Here is an 11,963-nt window from a genome sequence, read left to right on the forward strand (position 1 = left end):
GTGGTTTCCTACTCTTACTGAGACCTCAAAGCGCTTTTAAAACGATAGAACACAAACTCGATTATATCTCATGTAAACTCACACAGCAAATAAAGCTTTAGGGGCCAATTTGAAAGGAGTCGAGGATCAAACCTTCTTAGCAGACAGCAGCTCAACATCCTGAGCCACAGCTGCTCACAACAGAAGTGACCATGCCCAATCCAGAATGAATGGCGTGTTGGTGCGGGACATTCAGACCCTCTTTAAGAGAGATTTGGTCCACATCGCTGGCAGGATGTCAGACCAGCTTGTGATGTGAGTTGGACTCTGTCAGGCTGCCCTTTGTCACCGATTCTGTTCATAGCTTTTGTGGTCAGAATTTCTTGGCACAGCCGGGAGGGGGTGGGGGTCACTGGTTTAGCGGGTACTTTCAGTCCACTTAGACTGCTTCCCACCGTGTGACCGACCTGGATAAGTGGCAGAAAATGGATGGATGAACATTTAATGTAAATATGATTGTGCTTTGGCCCCTTTCACAAAAGAAATCTAATCTTTTGGAGCTTTTTTGGACCCAACTATACAAATTTAAGCCATTAAATGATGTTGGTAAATGAGCAAAGTGAAAACTTAACAATTTAAACAGAAAAGTGTCTGAAATTTTGAATAGTTTACCAAGAGGCAAACTTATTAAAGACTTTATTCCATGATTCTGAGCTGAATTCATGATGACTCATAATGAATAAAAGAAAGAAGAGAGAGCGAGAGAACAGATGTTACACAAAGACCAAAGACAGATGAGAGAAAGTGATGGAAGACAGGATGAGGGATGGATGAGTGCCAAGTATGCAGAAGCAAGAGAGGAAAAAGAAGGTGTTAATTGGGCTGGTGGGAAGCAGGACAAGGTGGCTGGTTAGTGTCACAGCCACGACTGCCAGCACGATCCCTGAGAGTCACACATTAGTTAAGCTTTAGGTTGTGCTACTTTATGAGTCGCACCTTTAATCTTAAAAATCATTTTAGAGGAAACGAACTAAATTTGATGAATCCATGAATAAGAGACTGAGGATCTGGGTTTAATTATGCTGACAATGATTCATTTTCCCTTCTTGTTTCCTTAAGTTAGTCTTTAACTCTCATTTGTAGAATGTAAATAGATGAATAGAAAAATGTATAATATTTAAAAAATGTCTTACTAACTAAAAAAGCAGGTTGATGTGAAAACTAATTGCACTGACTGCCTGCAGCCACTAACCCTACCATGCATTATTATAGAAGACATGAAGACATTATTACACAGGAGCACAAAAATTTCTGAATGAAATGTTGATCGACTCTCAGTTCTTTACGAGCACTCATTCCAGTAGACAATAGCCATTTTATGATCTTCAGCTGAACCAGCGACGGAAGTCTGTTAGGGGTAGTTGACTAATGCTAACATGGTGCCAACCAGGCTATCGACGCACTTTGAAACCAAACATCCTGCCTGAGATAAACCAAAGTCCTTCTAGAAGCCATCCTCACTGCTCCTGAGACATCTTGAAAAGCCTCCGGGCGCTTTTTGGGCTGTTTAGTTGGGCGTTTGTCTTTTATTACCAAAATGAATAAAAACTGTCAATAGATGCTGAGAAATTTTACAGACTTTGGCTCAAAATAAGATTTTTCATAATTTTCTCCGGAAGTTAAACTTCTACAGTACCGCAATATTTGATGTTTCTGAATTCGCTCACACTGTGTTTGCATTTGCAACAATTAATGCAAAATAGTCCTTGCCCCTTTAGCAGATATTTAAACCAGCAACACGAGTTTATTCCGATTGACTTTTTATTGTAAAAGAACAATATAATATCATGTACAATATAATAATAATAATAATAATACAAAATCTGTACATTCTGTGGTTTTGCAGTACATTTGGAAGACTGATACAAAACAACTGCAACAGGGAGGGAGGTATTTACACGTGTAGGATCTGCCTATTGAGCCCAGCGGCTTTCTGTCACAAAAGATACAGGATATAAACGTGTATTGATGCAAACTCTTGTGCAGTTACAGTACTTTTGTTTCTTTGAAATCTTACATTCTCAAGTAAAACAAAAGCGTTACAACAGAGAATGAAAACTCCAGTGGTGTTGATAGTGAAGCAGGCCGATTTCTAGTTCAGCACAAAGGGAAACCGGCTTTACGTAGAGACTTGATATTTATTTATTTAAAAAAATTCTTTTAGTGTATTTGAGTTCTTGACACTAATACACTGACTCGTATTTTCAAACCTTAAAAATAAAGGTTTGCCTTGAAATGAACTCATGTGTTTAAGTTGAAAAATCTGGCCCATCAAAAGAACTCGTCAATGTTGCTTTTTTACCACTACATGACCACTTTCTTCATTACAAGGGTCCAGATTACGGCTTGATGAAATGGCTCCAGATACAGATAATCGACATTTAAAAAAAGAAAAAAGAAACTGTACACATGTTCTTGAAAAACAAACCTTACATTAAACGGCCTAAACTTTCTACTTTTTCTGTACCAAATCTAATTGTTTTTTTGTTTTTTCAGGAACATAACTATAATAATAAAAATAAAAATAATAATAATAATACTCTTTGGCATTGTCATAGTCATTATCAGCGATAAAAAACAAAAACAAAAACCAGAAGCAACATCATAGCAGCACTTTTAAGAACATTCAGATTCTCATATTACCCCAGTCTCAGTTTAAATTAATGATTTCTGTCAGTTTGATGTGGTTAATACTACCCTGCTCGGATCTCTTGATGCAAGCAGGCATGTTTCTATCAGTCTGACCAGCTCAAACATTTACTGCAAAAGCACGAAGCTGAGAGAATCAGTGCTATCAAGTCAAAGGAAAGTTCTCTACAGGTTATTGCAGGTGGAAACTGCATTCAGTGACGTCTGCTATGAGGCCAGCTCATGAACAAACAACGTGTACCTTCTTTGTTCCAGACATCTGATTTCTTAACTCTTTGGCTCTGTGACAACGTCAAAATGAAAGTGTTTTAAAGGGTTTTTTGTGTAACTTCCACTTTTTCTAGCAGCACTAGAGAACTTAAAAAAGAAAAGAAAAACACCTTTCTGAAAGAGCGTTATTCTCGCTGGACAGAGCAACCGAGACATGCCTGCAGTTTTCAAGTCATTGCAATAGCCTCCGTCCTCTCTGCAGTCACCGGACACTGAGCACACATTCATGGGGACTTGATGGAGAATTCATTCTGCGATATGCACATGGTTCATAGTGCTGTGTTTTGTCATGCTGTATGCAAAGTTCAAGCAGACTCATCAGGACAAAGTCTTACACCTCACTGCCACTTTCCACAGCAGTACCGTTTGGGTTGGCCTCTAACTCTAACCCAGCTTGGCTCATAGTGCCTTTTCAGAGCAGAGACGCGACTCTCGGAAAATCTCTCACGAGATGTCTTAACAGTCATATTTCAGACTCTCGTCTCAGAGGCCGGGGCTCTAGAGGCACCATGGCTTGGTTGTGTTCGCTCTCTGAGATGTTGTCTGTCTGAGTGCCGTCAGGGCCGACGCTGCCCCCGTTTCCCTCGTCCGTGTCCTCTTTGTTGTCCAGCGCCATCTCGTTTTCATAGCAGAAGGAGTTGGAGTTGGAGAGAATGAATTTTTTCTCTGCGAGGTCTCTGGCACAGCACAGAGGGGTGCTCGGCACCTCGTATGTCTTATGGAAGCGGGAGTAGTCCACCTTGTAATAGTTCTTTTCCTCGAAGAGCACAGGCTCAAAGCGGTGGCCCCAGAGGATCTCGCTGGCGACGTAGGAGCTTCGGCACTGCGTGGTCATCGCCGTCGCCTCGACCATGCCCTCCAAGATGACTACGATTTCAAACTCCGAGTTCTCCAGGTCCTGTTTGCTCATGTCATAGAAAGGGCTGTCCTCATCGATCTCGTGTACAATGGTGATCGGGGAGACCAGGAAGATGCGGTCGACTCCGCTGTCAAAGCCCACATCTATGTCCATCTGGTCCAGGGGGATGTACTCTCCCTCTGCTGTCGTTCGGGATTTGAGAAGCTGGGCTCTCACGTGTGCCTCGACCAGGTGGCTTTTCCTTAAGTTGCCCACACGCCACATCAGACAGAGCTTGTTGTCCCTCATGGCCACTGTAGCGTTATGGCTGAAAACCAGAGTTTCATTCCTCTTCTTGGGCTTTGCCATTTTTGCCATGACTGCACCAATGATGAAGGCGTCAATGATGCAGCCCACAATGCTCTGGAACACCACCATAAAGACAGCCACTGGGCACTCCTCCGTTACGTATCTGAAGCCGTAACCGATCGTCGTTTGAGTCTCAATCGAGAACAGGAAGGCACCAGTGAAGCTGCTAACATTGGAGACACATGGAAGGCCATTATTTTCTAAGTCTCCGTGAAAGATGGCCACCAGCCAGAAGACGCAGCCAAAGAACAGCCAGGACAGGAGGAAGGCCAGGCAGAAGATGATGAACATCCACCTCCAGCGGATGTCCACACATGTGGTAAAGATGTCAGCCAAGTACCGCTGACCCTTCTCGCTCACGTTGATGAACTGCACGTTGCAGTGACCATCCTTCTTTACAAATCTGCTCTGCGGCTGGTGCCTCGTGTGCACCTTGCCCTTGCTATTGCCGTTGGGTACTGCCATTGTGGCAAGCTTCATGCCGTCCTCCTCTGATGACACAATGCTGTAGCGGCTGGCTCGCACGCTTCCCATCACCTCAGTCTGGGAGGGCTGTGCTGCTTCTGCTTTGGAAAACAGTCTAAGTTTCTGGAAAAAGCGTTGGAGAAACAGTTTTGAAACACTTCTGGGACCAACTCAGAGAGGAAATGGTTACAAAATGAGGCGGGCTGAAGGGACGCCTCTTCAGCCTCACTGGCCTCTGGATGCGGTGCAACAAAAGGAGGGAGAAGTGGTCACTCCTCTTTCATTGGGCGCTGGGCCTCATCAATGTCAAGTGCTACAAGGAAACAGAGACAGAAGGTGTCAATTAGGAAAACTAGCATCCGGATACATAAAGGTTACTGAGCCTGCTGAACATGAAATCCCAATAGCTTGTCAGAACTGAAGTCAGACGTGCATGCAGCCTGAGAAAAACCATCAAGAACTTAATACACAGGGCCAGAAAAGCTCGCCTCTGTGCCAACAATATTTCATCCAGTTATGACAAACAACAACAGTGATATTTAACCCTCATCTAACATTTCAGCTTTCACTGAGAGAGGCCACACAGTAATTGCACTCAGGTCCCGTTATTGGCCATTTACAAAGTGGACTTATTTTTCTTGGCTGCGCCATGCTGACCTGGTCATTTCTTGCTAGACTGCGGCGTTTCTATGGGATCTCGTGCTGCTGGTCTTGCACTGCTGATGGATTATGTAAACTATTTACACTGAGAAAGCTCAGATATGCAAACCATTTTCCTTCCTGTCATCCCTCAAACAATATTCAGCAAAATTGAGCATGCACGACAACCTACGACTGAAAATTAAAAAAAAAAGAAGAAGATTTGCAGACGTAAATGTGTCTAGGTGCTCAGTGAGGTAAAAGTAACTCGAGCTGTTTAGCTAACGCAACTTAAAGTTGATTTTATTATGTACTACTACCATTATTATGACATTATCTAGCTAGTAAGAAAGATTTTAAGGTTTCAAGGAGACACTAAATGTGTGAAGACATGCAACTCGATTCAGCTTTCACCAGGTCAGTTTCAGGGTGGAAACTTGTCATTTTTCGAGAGGTTTTGAGGAAAAAACTTGTGCATAAGAGACATGCAGCTTGTTGACGCTCAGAAAGCCCTCAGGAGTTTGTCCTCTCTGCTGCGATAACAGCTGCCCCACGAGGATTCTCTCAGCACAACTAAAACACCTCTCATTAATTTTCCTAGCAACAGGGTCTATATCGACCCAGCACCGCCTCCAGTGCCCTGTTATGCTTTTTATGTGTGTGTCAGGATGGATTTCTCCTTGTGGCATGAGGCTTTAAGATGGGAAAGAAGTTGGCAGCAGAGACCAGAAAGTTCTCTGGGCCTGGAGGGTATCGCACGCACACTTAAAGCACAGAATATCTTGCCACAGCTGAGTCATACTGAAGTTTCACACTTGCAGGATGTTTAACTGGCTGATGCAATTTGGGCTTTTACTTACTTTGATTTAACTTCAAAGAAGGCACAGTTGGGTAAAGCTTAGCACATCAGTACATTATTTAATGTGCATGCTGATTGCAGTGTAAGCTTCACTGTTGACCAGTGTGTATTTTTCTTCACAGGATGGCTTAAGTGTGCAGTACATAAATACTGCACGAATACAGCGTTTCCTTCCTTTTCTCATTCAAAGCGCCCGAATTTTAACAGATTTTTAACTATTTTAGAAAAAAAAATGCAAAACAGTTGTACAACATTGCCTGAATAAGTAAACTCAACATCAAAACTGTTGTTTTATTATTATTATTATTGCTTTATACACTTTTTAAAAGCCCTTTAAACGTCGCTAATAGAGTATCTAATCGTAAAGAGGCGGACAGAGCTGCTCTCAGACTGCACCAGATGCCAGCGACAAATGTTAACAGGTGCGAGGGGAAAAAAGGAGCTGCCTTCTGATGCAATCACCCGCACAGAGACGGACAGACCCTCAGACTGACACAGACCCGCAGGTTTCGCTTCAACCGCAGGCGTCACACATCGGGACCTCAGTATGAAGCTTAAAGCGGTTATGACATGATAAAGTCAAACTTTTGGCGGGCCGTCTGACTTCTGTGACAACAGAGAAGCCACGAAGCTTGCGTGTGGAGAATCAGACCATCACACACGCTCCTCAGACATGCGTAAAACACATAATAAAGCATAACATGTTACATTAAAGCGCAAGAGCAGTAGATCTTTACAAGGAACGACTTAAAAGAAAGAATCGTCTCATCTACCTGTTGCTCATTTGTAGACCGGTTGGAATCAGCTCGGTGAAATAGTAATCCAGACTTCCTCTTGGGTTTTTTGGTTTTTTGCGGGTTCTTTTGCAACCAGCGTCGTCTCCGTGCCTCTGCTTATTTTCAGTTTTGTATTATTATTACTTTGGAATCAACAGGATGAAACCCCAAACCGTCCCTCATCTCTCTGGAAGACCGGTCTCTACTATGTGCTTCGCACTGAGTTCCCCCAAAGCGTTTTAAACAGTAGCGCACCGGCACGGCCCGCCCACCGGCTCCGCGCCCGGCCAATGACGGGGAGGAGGGGGGACGAGCGCGCACCGTGAAGAGGCGTAATAACTCGCTGTTTTTCTGTCATTTCGAGCGTTTGATCCATGCGAGCGATGAGAACCGGACACAACAGGAAGGAATGGCGAGCAATTACACTGTAACTGGGCCATGACGCGATGAATATAAAAAACGAGGGGTGACGAGCGAAAAGTTCAAACACGAAGCGGCATAAATATAAATATTATTTTCATGGGTCTAGAAAACAAAACGTCCACGTGGTACATTTGAAGGAAGTTTGTGGCTTTATCCTGGTAACACTCACAGAAGAAAATCCGTTTTTTTATCCCCTTTAAACTGGAGGAATCTGGGACTTCCACGCCTCTTCCCACCTGCTCCTGACAGTTTGCCTGTCATTCTTTTTTTCTGTGATATTTGCTGTTTTCTTAGATCTTCTTTTTTTTAATGTGAGTATGGAAAATGTGTTCTGTTGGAAAGAATGACTCACTCAATAAAGGCCTACATGCCTGTACTATGATATGACTGTCTTTCTCCACTGAGCTATCGAGTTGCTTCGGATGTTTAGACTGTGCATCTGTTGCCCTATAATTTTAGGTCAGGCTCGTAGCTGTGCTGCCTTAAAGCCATTGACTAAATCATTCTTCCTGCTTACTAATTCATGATAAACATTACCCGCAACTCCGTGCGTTTTCACCAAGCCTTTTGTTAGCTTTATTTTTAGTTCTGGGTATTTATAGCAGCGCATATATTTAGCCCAAACCACCTGTGTCAGTGAGCTGTGCGCCCTGTGTGTGTTTGCTTTCCATGCCCAATTTCCAGCAATAAAGGGAGCGACACATGCAGCGGGTCGGTGCTGCATGTGGACCACAAGGTGGAGAGCTGGAGACTGGAATTAACCACGCGAGTGCCTCCCACACAGAGAGCTCTGAAATGTGACAGAGGGGAACTCGGGCCGACCTCTTCACGCAGCTTTGTGTCGCGGCAGCAGCGATGTCTGGAGAATTCAGATGAAATATGTAAACACGGTAGAGTCATGATGTTAATTACAAAGTTTTGACATCAGTAAAGACCAGATTTTTCAGCCTTTTGTACTCTAATGCTTGTGTTTTTAGCCTTTTAAACTTATGCAGGACTGAGAAGGCGCTGAGATTTCTGAGCCGCTGGCCAATAATGATTGTTGTTGGCCTTTTAACAGCCTGAGAGGGTGAATGTTGGGCTACAGCCTGGACAGCTCACCAGTTCATCATACGCAGCCACACGCTGTCACATCTACAGCCAATTTAGACTCACCAGTTATCCTAACGAGCATGAACAGTATTCCCTCTTTAAACCATCAAATTGTTTTATGCAGAGAATAAAGATGATATAATTAATTGCTGATCTTGGAGCTGCTGGTCTTGGTACCAGTGGACAGAGTCATGCCAGCTCTCATGACCTCCTTTTTCCAGTTGTGTTCTTAATGTAAGCTAAATGGCTGCTGGCTTCATATTTACTCTGCTCTTTGTGTCTCTACTAAAGTCTCTAATCATGTTTCCTAATGTGGACCAACCACAAGCAGGAACAAAAGCTGGAAGGCTGTTAAGCTAACACATTTTCAGAGCTAACATTTGCAGAACTACTTTTTTGCATCCTTAATTCCAAGAGTAAGTAATGCATTTGTATAAATATAGATCTGAACATATTTATTTCTGTAGGAGTGATGAGTGCTGTGGTGTTTTGTTTTCCAGTATACTCTGGGTCCAATTTGCTGTCTCAAAGTGATTATAGAGAGAGACACTGACTATGTGTGGAAGTCAGTTTACGTTTTATTGTCAGCCATGTTAGCCTCTGTGCTATAGCTGAGACTTGCTGGGGAGTGTTATGGTCTAGCTTCATTTAGCAGATGTTAGCAAGTCCTCTGTGTCCAAAGACAACTGTTAGCCGCATCTCACCTACTCTTTATAATGTATTTCATCTTTTATTTGATTTATGTTTTTATCACACAGAATACACACATGGAAGCTGAAGCCATCATGACGGGGCTCTATGTGACAAAGAAAATGCCCAGTTGGATACAAGTGTCTTCATTCAAGCTGTGGTGGTCCTCACTGGTTGGGCTAGCACAGGCGTGTAGTCTGCTGTCCACCAGAGCTCAAACACATGTTTGAACATATTTTAGAAGGTGCAAACTCTAAAAGACTAAGACCCATGGGAGCCAGCAGCCGTTAGTGTTAGGTTTAAGATAAAAAAAATAGAGGGAACTAATTCAGTTTGCTTAGAATAAAAAAAAAAAAACATGTCTAGTCTTGCAAACTGTTGTGCAAAAGTCTTGCACCACCCATTTATTTGTTTTTGCTATGGAAATGGGTGCAATGATTTTTTACAGTGAGCAAGCATACATGGAAATACAGTAAACAGAGTTTGTACAAGTCTAATGACCTTGAAAGTCAACATTTGGTATGAGAAACTTCATTCTTCAACACAGTCTGAACTTACTGTTGGTACAAAGCAGGTAAAAATTGGTTCTTTGCTAAGTTGTCTGTTATGGGTGCAACACTGGTTGAGCCCAGGGACTGAAATTGAGTGAAAAAGCAACCAATACATAAACAACTTTGAAAGACCTTCAGAAAGCCTGGAAAACTATTGCTCAAGATCGCTTTTAAACATTAAAAGAAAGTCTGGATGCTCAGAAGCAAAATATAAAGAAACTAAGTGTGGTTCAAGATTTTCACACAGTACTGTACGTACTTTCTTGTCGTATGGGTTTACTTTGACAGCACTGATTTTTTTTTTTTTTTACAACATAATGTCGGTTACCTTTAAATGGTATGTTTTAATATAGGCTGTAAAAAATGAATGTATTTAATTTCGCAGCACTGGATGGAAAGTCTGTGTATAAAAGTCGCTAGAGTTAAGATTTTTATAACATTCATAAAAGTATAGCATTGAGGCATGTAGAATAAAATGCGTGTCTGTTACATTACATTGATTTAATTGGACACTGAGTCAAAGACCGATTTTAACTTGTTTCAAAAGAACTTTCCAAATGGAGTGAGTGAAATTCTACATGTGGCGATTTTTCTACAGTTTTTGTTGCTCACAAACTGTGTTCATGTTATTCAGTTCTGATTCAGCCCTCCACAGAACAGAGAGCGATACTGGGAACAGCCAGGTGTTTGGCTTTACCAACATTTTGTTGCTCTGAGGTGTTTGATTGATGCTGAGTAAATTAATATAAACTATTGGATTTACTGAAGCCAAATATATAGACTTAATAAATCAAAACTACATCATTTAACTGTCAAATGTATGGCTGGAATGGAATTTGGATCCTCAGAGGCCTGGGGAGTCACCCGCTGTCAGGGTGTGCTGCAGAAATGATATTCTGAGCTTTAGTTTTGTGCCTGATCAGTGTTTAAGTGGGAGAAATGCTCAAATACTCACAAAGCTCTGTAGAATTTCCTTTTTTGACTCATTAATCCTTTAATAGTAGCTGCTGTTGTATTTTCAAAGCTATCAGCTGATTTAGAATCAAATTACACACATTTTCAAAGCACAAAGCCTTAAACTCAGACACATTTATCCCACTGGCAGCTGTTCTGTGATGGAGAGTAATACACATTTTTGTCTATTTTACTGTCATCTGTTGGTTTCACATCATTTTCACAGTAAGAGTCCAAACACTGGGTATACATTAAGGGGGTAACTCACAGTTTGGTCTCTTCCACAGCCCGTCTTTGTCCTGTCTTCTTCCCTTCATCCCCAGCCATTTGTGGTTGAGGATGAGGGGCCTAAATCTGCCAGACATGCTCCCTCTTGGCCATATGTTCCGAAAATATAATATCAATTTTCATTGTTATGCTGATGAGACCCAGCTCTACATTTCCTCCAAACCTAATTCAGCTCTTCCACCTACCTTCCTCTCAAACTGTCTTATGGAGATTAGATCATGGTTCTCCTCCAAAACAGACGCTTTACTCGTTGGCACAGCCTCTACCATAACTGTTAGAGAGTTATCTCTGGGATGCTGGGATGATAGCTCCCTCAGGACTTAAAACTCCGGTCAGAGAGTGGGGCACAGAGAGTGATGTCCGGATATACTTTAATGGAAGTTAACAGCAGCCCAACAGTACAGCAGTAGGCATATTTAACAAGGGTAGGAGAGGGGACAGACGTGTGGTTCTAAATAACAAGAAACAAGAAGAAACAATTCTCACATGTAAATATATCAATCGTCACTTCCCAACATCATGCCAATATAATGAACTGTAACACAAATAATCAGCTGACTGCTCTGACATAAGAAAGTCCCACAATCTCATTTGAACAGGCAGGAAAACAAGGATATCTGCATATCTCAGGCAACAGAAAAGACTTAATGCTCTCAAATTAGGAAAGGTCAGCAATTACATGGTCTTCAGTGCCCTCTAGTGGCTAAATAACCCAACTGCGGTGCACAGATCCGCCCGCAACAAATGCTACGGTGGTAAGTCACATGCCTCTACCAATCCTGCTAAGTCTCCTAGCATAAACCCCCTGTAATTAACGTCAAACCCGTACTATAAGTGGAAATAAACTCGTAGAACTGGAGGGATTTTGACTCACTTTTGCACAGGAACGCACACGGCTGGAGATCGCTATTCCCCCGCACTCATGGAGAAAAACATGCCTAGTGCTCCTCGGACTCGTGATACGGCAGGACCGTCGTAAAAGCATGTGACGTCATCACCGCAGCAAACAGTAAGAACAAAGTGGAACTTATCGGCAGAGATTAACATTGTACTTATAGCGA

The 11,963-nt window shown here is 42.4% G+C and overlaps 1 protein-coding gene and 1 long non-coding RNA gene across 2 annotated transcripts; one reads left to right on the forward strand and one right to left on the reverse strand.

Moving 5' to 3' along the window:
• Window positions 1-1,947: 1,947 nt before the first annotated feature.
• On the reverse strand, window positions 1,948-7,136 carry kcnj2a (potassium inwardly rectifying channel subfamily J member 2a). The gene is made up of 2 exons (XM_005453673.4): window positions 6,902-7,136; window positions 1,948-4,943 (listed from the first exon to the last, which is right to left on the reverse strand). Exon 2 carries the CDS (start codon window positions 4,697-4,699, stop codon window positions 3,422-3,424), a length of 1,278 nt encoding a protein of 425 aa, XP_005453730.1. The 5' UTR covers window positions 4,700-4,943; window positions 6,902-7,136; the 3' UTR covers window positions 1,948-3,421.
• A 4,210-nt stretch (window positions 7,137-11,346) lies between these two features.
• On the forward strand, window positions 11,347-11,940 carry LOC112847716 (uncharacterized). The gene is made up of 2 exons (XR_003221440.1): window positions 11,347-11,657; window positions 11,787-11,940. It is a non-coding gene; the product is annotated as an uncharacterized LOC112847716 (long non-coding RNA).
• The last annotated feature ends 23 nt before the right edge of the window (window positions 11,941-11,963 follow it).

The sequence above is a fragment of the Oreochromis niloticus genome, linkage group LG8, assembly GCF_001858045.2.
Source record: "Oreochromis niloticus isolate F11D_XX linkage group LG8, O_niloticus_UMD_NMBU, whole genome shotgun sequence".
Taxonomy (NCBI): Eukaryota; Metazoa; Chordata; class Actinopteri; order Cichliformes; family Cichlidae; genus Oreochromis; species Oreochromis niloticus.

Coding starts and splice junctions, on each gene's coding strand:
- kcnj2a (XM_005453673.4), bottom strand. CDS start 4,699: ATGGGAAGCGTGCGAGCCAGCCGCTACAGCATTGTGTCATCAGAGGAG.